Here is a 7500-nt window from a genome sequence, read left to right as displayed (position 1 = left end):
CACTGTGGAAAAGTCTGACCAGACCCAGGCAAAGGGTGTTCCCTGGGATGAGGACATCTCTGGGCTCCCAGACAGTGCTGGGCTCGATGACCCCGACACATCTGATCTCAAGTCGTCGGATACTGGGTGCAGAGCTGGGAAACTGGAAAATGGGATGACGGTGTCGTCTGAAGATTTGGTGGTAGAGAATGGGGATGGAAATAGAAATTGTGACAGTGTTCAGGGTGAAGAAGGAAGCCAGTCGCAGATGTTGCCACGAGCTAATGTGGGAGAGTTGCATGACCCTACAGGGCTGGAGGGGGAGAGGAATGACGGAGCAGGAGGGAAACCGAAGAGACAGGCGAATCCCTCTCGGAGGAAAAGAAAAAATGACAGAGAGGAGAAGAGTGGGTCAACTGCTAAGTGTAGAAAGAGAAGCATCAAGCCCTCTGTGCTGACAGTGGAGGAGGGGGGAGCAGATGGTGACTCACTGTCTACCAACACCAGGAAGGGCTCTCTTGTGGTGAAGATAAAGAGAGAGAAAGTGTTCAAGGATAATTGTGTACCTGAGCCAGGGGATAAGGAAACGGTGTCTGGTGATGGGAATGGACCTCTCAGGGGTGCAGTCTTGAACCAAAGTCATGTTAATGGAAAGAAAAAAAAAGTGAAAAAATGGGCGGTGGAGAAAGACGTGTGGTGTGAGTTCTGCCACTTGACGTTCAAAAGTCAGCAAGCATTCTTTGACCACAGGAAGGCCAATAGGACTGAGCTGAACTGTAAGCTGTGTGGCAAAGTGATGCCGTTCCGTGCTCACCTCATGGTGCACATGCACAAACACAACCGGAGTATGCTGGATCAGCTGGCTGTGTCTGACGCAGACACAAGTCAGCTCGTGCTCACTTCGTCCACTTCCAACTCTGCCAGTCAGGAGGAGGAAGGCGGCTCGGAGGAGCTGCACAGCAAGAGAGGGGTTAAGGGTGTTAAGTGTGACGTGTGCAGTGTGGTCGTGTCCAACATTCCTATTTTGAAGACACACATGATGACTCACACAGGGGAGATGGCGTACCGATGCTGTGTGTGCCAGGAAGAGACACATTCCATCGCCCGATTCAACAACCACATGATGAGCCACGCCAAGGGCGGTCAGGTACAGTGCAAGGTTTGCAATCTCTTCTTCCCGTCGCGGGCTGACCTCTGTAAGCATCAGCTGAGCCACGAGTTCAAATGCAGTCTCTGTGGCCGCGGGTTCCCCAACAAGACCAGCCGTGCCTTCCACTACAAGATGGCTCACAAAGAGGACATCCTAAAGTGCAGCGTTTGTGGGAAGCTGTTCTCCTGCCCGGACGAGCTACAGGCTCACCTCAACTACCACCGCAACCGCACCAAAACCCAGTGCCCCATCTGTGGCCTGTTTGTGTTTCGCCTGGAGTACCACATGATCTCTCACAGCGAGCGAGCAGAAGATGTCAGCATGTACACTTGCGGGAAGTGCCAGAAAAAGTTCAAGCAGAAACTGTCCTACCAGAGACATCTTCATACACACACGGGAGATAAACCCTATGCCTGTATGGAGTGCCCCAAGAAGTTTGCCCGCAGTAGTGGCCTGCGACGTCACATGCTCACCCACAGCCAGGAGAAGCCATTCGTCTGTGACATCTGCGGGAAGGCGTGCTCGCAGATGGGGAACTTGCGGATACACATGCAGATCCACAAGGCAGGGGGCGTGTCAGGAGGTGTGTCGGGAGGTGTGGCAACGGCTCAGTGCCCCTTGTGTGACCAGAGCTTCCCCCACAAACACTCACTGCAGGAGCACATGAACTCTGCCCACTACGCCAAGTTGAGTGCAGTGGAGACCACTCCATATATGCCTCCCACCGCCAATCCCCTGTCTGAGAGTGCTCACACCATGGCACACACGTTCTACTCGTCTTGACTCTGATTTCACCTTTTATGCTGTCTTATCATGATGAAACGACGACAAAACTGGCACACTATACCACACAGTTTCAACACGCCTTGATCCTGACTTGACCATATTTGGTCTAATAGGAAAGACGATAGTAAAAAATAAAGTGACACACTGCAGAGCACAGTTTCTGATCTCCTGGACTGCCCTCCGTCCCTATGCTCCCGTGTCTCTTTGCTGTTGCATGCTGGATGTGAGTCTGAAGAGTGTGAAGGGAGGTCTATTTTACAAAATGTGTTCGTCTTTCTGCTGAGATGTTGTGTCTCAGTGGGCCCGCGTCGCCCCTGACAGGCAGGAAGGGAAACCCTCGGCAGTTTCGTGACTGCATTGTATGTCTCTCCACCTACCCATCTCTTAAAAGTCCATGGGTTGTTACCTCAAGTAAGTTGTGGCAGTTGCTGATAAAAAGCAGTTCAGAATTGTGTGTTTGCTTCGTATTATCTGTGAGTTGAATCTTGTTTGCCGTCTGTCAAAAATCAGTGGAACTTTTCTCAAAGGACTAGGTAGGTGGTTGGAGGTAGCCACTGGTACGTCCCTAAAATTTTTTTTCTCTCTGTCTGTTGTTTCTGTCTGTCATCCATACTCTTTCCCTGCACTAAATGGCCATTGTTGTGTAGAGATGTGTTTTTGGTTACTTAAACTCAAGAGGCTTGGAGGTTGTGCTTGAAGAGTGTCCTGTTTTGAATATCTGTTTTTCACGTACACGCCTACTGTCATTCTAGTCTTTCTTTGTGGGTAGTTGTAGTTGTAGGGACTTTTGTATGGTTTGCTTGTTCTTTCCCATCAAACATCTATCATTCCTATCTCTCCTCCTTTGATTTAATTTGTGTCTCACTGTCTAGTAAAACCTTTAATCTTTACCACTTACATGACCTATTTGTGTTGCAAGTGCTGCAAAACTCTTACTAAAACTAAACACTAACTGCCTTTAAGTATTTCTGGTGGATGTCTACTTCTTTTAACTCCCTCTCAGCAACAGTAATTTTGTGGACTTACTTCTCTTCACTAACACTAAAGAATCATTGATGTGGTTCTCTCTTTATTCACACTAAAAGACTGGTATTACGTGGATATATATGCTATTCTTCACTCACATTAGTGACTGTTATTTTGTGGATGGGTTGATCTTCACTCACCATTAATGTGTCGAGGCTCTCGTTTGTACTGGCACTAAATTTTGCTGACAGTTATAATGTCACTGTGCTTCTCTTTACTCAAACAATGGGCCTGAGCTGACAGATTTCCCTTTCCTGATACTGAAGGTACTGGAGAGATTTGCTGTCTGATTTGACTCTTGTGGATTTGGTTTGGGTTCCCCAAAGGTTCTTTATTGATTGTTTTAGATGGCGTCCCACACAGTCCGCTTTCCTTGGATCTATTTCCACTTTTTTGAAGACCGAAAGTTTTAAAGATCCTACCGATGCGTTTGTAATGAAAAAATATGTCATTGTTTTGATAAAAATCGTATCTTGAAATGACTTCGAAGTTTTATTTTTTTTCTCCATTATATCTGAAAACAAGCCCAAGTCTGAGATGATCTAAATTGTGTCAATGGGGGCATAAAAACACCTACATTAAAAAGTTTTTCAATTCTGAGAGAGACTGGCAAATCTGTGATGAGGCTAACCAGTGCTCCTGTTGTATTTTCAGGTGCCCCTTATCGCTAGCCAGGGTCAAGGCCGTTGGGTGTGCCTGTAGGTCTGCGAGTCCCCGCTTCTGTCTGTTGTGTCAGCTCAGGCCCCCTCAGCTCAGTCTCCTAGGATAGGTTGACTTTCTGGTCTGTTTCTCTCACTGAACCCATCTGCGGGACAGTGCGGCAGCAGCAGCAGTTATGGCTCTACCCACAGAGAAAGATTTCTTATTTGAAAAGTTTGAGGTCCGTGGAACTGTCTCTGTGACCATAGATGACGACCCTCCAGTTTTGATTTATTTCAAGACCAGAGTGAAAATGGAGGTGAATATGGAGGACTTAACAGGTACTGACCCGGCGGTTCATCGGGATGGTGTGGCGGTAGCTCAAACCACAGACTCGGGAGACGCTGAGGATTTTGAGAGGGAGCATTTAGACGAGCAGAATGAGGAGGGAGGGGACCTACTCTGTGGTTTGGAGGAGTCTGGTGACTCTTCTCAAGACAAGATTTCTTTGTCTAACCAGACAGATGGGATGGTTCTGATGGACTCTAGGCAGGCCACGTCTGATGTGACAGAGGTGGGACGGGCCATGTCTGATATGATGCAGACTGGACGGGCTACAATTGAGGGTGAGCAGGTCACCTGTGGTGTAATGGAGGCCGCGCAGGCTGCTTGTAGTGTGAAGGAGGCAGGAAAGGCCATGACTGAACTGGTGCTTAGTGTAGAAGACAATGGGCCAGCCGGCGGCCGTGTTTGGAAAGATTCCTCTTGTTCTGTGTCAGAGCAAGTTGCAGATCCTGTTGTTGGTGGACATGCTGATGTTGCTGTTGGTGCTACTGTTTCCTCCGTTGCTGACGTCACTGCTAGTGCTACTGTTTCCTCGGCTAAGGCGATGGGTGTGGTGAAGAGAGAGGCCGTTCAAGGTCGGAGGAGGTCTCATCGCATGTCTCAGACAGCGCCAATTGCTGGAGATGTGGTTTCTGTCGTGCCAGCACGTTCTGTGACCCGAGCTCATTCCCTCAGGACTGACGGGCAGGATAGGGCGAAGACTGCGGCAGCCCTCCGTCCTCGCAAACGACAGAGGGAAGGTGTGGAGGAGATGAATGAGGGAGTGAAGAAGAGAAGTGAGATCGTGAAGGAGAGGAGAGAGGGAGTGAAGGAGAGGAGGATTGAGACAAAGAGGAAAGTGGTTGCTACCAAGAAGAAAGTCAGCTCTTGTGATGTTGTGGAGAAGAAGAGAAGTAAATTGAGCAAAAGTGTTGCTGGTGTGTCTCTGAAGACGAGCAGCAAAAGGAAGAGTACACCTTCCTCCTCCCCGTCCGGTTCTTTCAGTTTCCTGTCAGTATTTCAGACTTCCCCCATAAAGACAAAGATCAAAAAGACGGAAAAACACCATCTGAAACAAGACAAACCGGGTGAGAAAAAAGTTGTGTCATCATCAGCAGTGGGGGCTAAAGTTGCGACGGATGAAGTAAAGTGTGGGTTTTGCCTCCGTGTGTTTCCAAGCCAGTCCGCCTACCAGGATCACACGAAAACCCCGCGTTCTGGCATCTACCCTTGCTCCATGTGTGCCAGGACTTTCCCATTCAAAGCATTCAAACAGGCGCATGAGAAGACATTCCACGCCTCATCGCACAGTGGCCAGGAGTCGACTCTGAAGGAGGCTGTCACTTTCTCATGTCATGTGTGTGGTGTCCGACTCAAGCGGATGGCGGCCTTCAAGAAGCACCTGATGATCCACACAGAGGAGTTCTTCTACAAGTGCTGCATGTGCAGCCGCCAGTTTCTAGAGCCTGGCAGCTTGCGCAACCACATGTCCTCCCACCAGTCCGGCGGCATGCTGCGCTGTCGCTGTTGCGATCAGCTGTTTGCCACCCGCGGAGCGCTGGCCAAGCACAAATTAGCCACCATGGAGATTAAGTGCTACTTGTGTGGGGAAAATTTCCCCAACCGCACCAGTCGCACGCAGCACTACAAGCGCTTCCATGAAACGGAGGTGCTGCGCTGCTCCAAGTGCCAGAGTATGTTCTCGCGGGCCGAGGACTACGCCAAGCACATGCGGGAACACAACCGCTATAAGAAGAAGCAGTGCACGGTGTGCGGCAAGTTCTTCTCCCGCCTTGAGCTTCATGTGGCTGTTCACAAGCGACCCGTGGAGGTGGAGGAGAGCAGCGTGTACGTCTGCGACAAGTGTCCGAGGAAGTTCACTAACCGCTCCTCCTTCCAGCGGCATCTGAGCACGCACAGCGAGGAGAAAACGTACGAGTGTCCCAACTGTCCCCGGAAGTTCGCCGACTGCGGGGTCTTGCGGAAACACTTGCGGCGGCACTCCACGCTCATGCCCTACCAGTGTGAAGTTTGTGGGAAGCGGTGCAGGGAGTCTGGGAGTCTCAAATTACACATGCGCGTCCATGCAGAAACCAAACAGTTCCCCTGCCCCGTCTGTCCACAGGCCTTCAACTACAAGAAGTCGCTAGAAAGCCACATGCGAACTCGCCATTCCCAGAGCCTGTTGGCGCAAGATGCTGCTGCCTCCACCAACAGTCATGTGACGAGTCATGTGGTGACAGGTGACCACAAGGAGGTGATAGGGAACAGCGCGGGGGTTCATCCTCCGGCTTTTGCTGAGATTGAGGCTAAACCATTGTACCCCTCCCTCACCTTCCCGTCAGCCGGCCTAGAGCCAACTCATACTTTACGACCTGTGGACCTGGAATCAACTCACACCTTACGACCCCTGGACCTAGAATCGAACCATACCTTACAGCCAGTCGACATAGTATCAGTTCACGCCTTACGACCAGTTGACCTAGAATCGCACCACCCTCTTAAGCCAATCGACATAGTGTCGGCTCATACCTTACAGCCAGTTGACCTCGAATCAACTCACACCTTGCAGCCCGTGGACATAACGTCTAACCACTCCTTACAAACGGTGGAGCAGCTAGGGTCAAAACCTACCGTGTATGCCGGTGTGGGGAGTCAGTTGAATGCGCTCAACCCGATGAGTCTATCAGTCCCCTACTGCGTCCCGCAGGTCTCTCCCCACCTCATGGTGGCGAGCCAGGCGCAGGAAGTGACGTCATCCGTCTCGGCAGACGTGCCCACTGTCAACGTGACCCTTTATTGATTGTTTAGGTGGGTGGTCTTTTTGCTTCTGAGTGTTCTAGGGTCTGCTAGGGTAGAAATAGTTGTTAAGTGTTAAGCGCATAGAGCGTTCTGTAGAGGGTGGATTAAATTCCATTTTAATTTTTGTTATTGTTGTTAATATTTTTATTATTATGATGATTATTAATATTTTTATGATTTTTATGATTATGATTATTATTATTATTATTTTTGTAATGAGGTCTTTAATTGATTTAAAGTGATCTTTATAGATTGATTAGTGAGATAATCTTTTTTGATAGGTAGTAATTTTATTTGTCAATAGATTGTGATTGATTTGTGGTAAATCTTTATTGACTGATTTGTTGGTCTTTATAGATTGTTTAGGGAATATAAAGGACATACAGCATGTTGTAGAGCATGGATATGAATGCAGCTGCTGCTTGATAATAAATTTCATTTTTATATTATATCTATGCTCTGCAACATTCTCTATGTGCTTTTTTTATATTATTACTACTACTACCACCGGTACTGCTTCTGCTGCTACTGCTACTGCTACTACTACTAATATACCACTGCTGCTGTACTACTACTGCTGCTACTATGACCACCACCACCACCACTGCCTCCATGGCCACCATTGTCACTGTAAAATGTATGTTGTAACACTAATGATCTATGGGTGGTAGGTGGGTGCCTGGGTGTGGTTTGCTCCTTCTTTTTTTTTCCTAACATATATCATCTTTATCTCCCTTCCTTCCATTTTTTTTTTGGTATGCTACTCTCAAGTGATACCTCTAATCTTCGGCACT

At 48.6% G+C, this 7500-nt stretch overlaps 1 protein-coding gene across 1 annotated transcript in view; it reads left to right on the top strand.

Moving 5' to 3' along the window:
* LOC101850396 overlaps window positions 1-6802 on the top strand; it is a 9979-nt gene extending 3177 nt beyond the window's left edge. Inside the window, exons 2-3 of the mRNA XM_035973935.1 lie at window positions 1-1905; window positions 3746-6802. The exon at window positions 1-1905 is cut by the window's left edge and continues 474 nt beyond it. Of these exons, the coding sequence (XP_035829828.1) occupies window positions 1-1905; window positions 3746-6707 (4867 nt within the window). The 3' untranslated portion in view covers window positions 6708-6802. The remainder of the gene's footprint in view (window positions 1906-3745) is intronic.
* Window positions 6803-7500: the final 698 nt, after the last annotated feature.

The sequence above is a fragment of the Aplysia californica genome, unplaced genomic scaffold, assembly GCF_000002075.1.
Source record: "Aplysia californica isolate F4 #8 unplaced genomic scaffold, AplCal3.0 scaffold00037, whole genome shotgun sequence".
In the NCBI taxonomy this organism is placed as follows: Eukaryota; Metazoa; Mollusca; class Gastropoda; order Aplysiida; family Aplysiidae; genus Aplysia; species Aplysia californica.
Note: the sequence above shows the minus strand (reverse complement) of the source record. Positions and strands in the feature narration are given on the sequence as shown.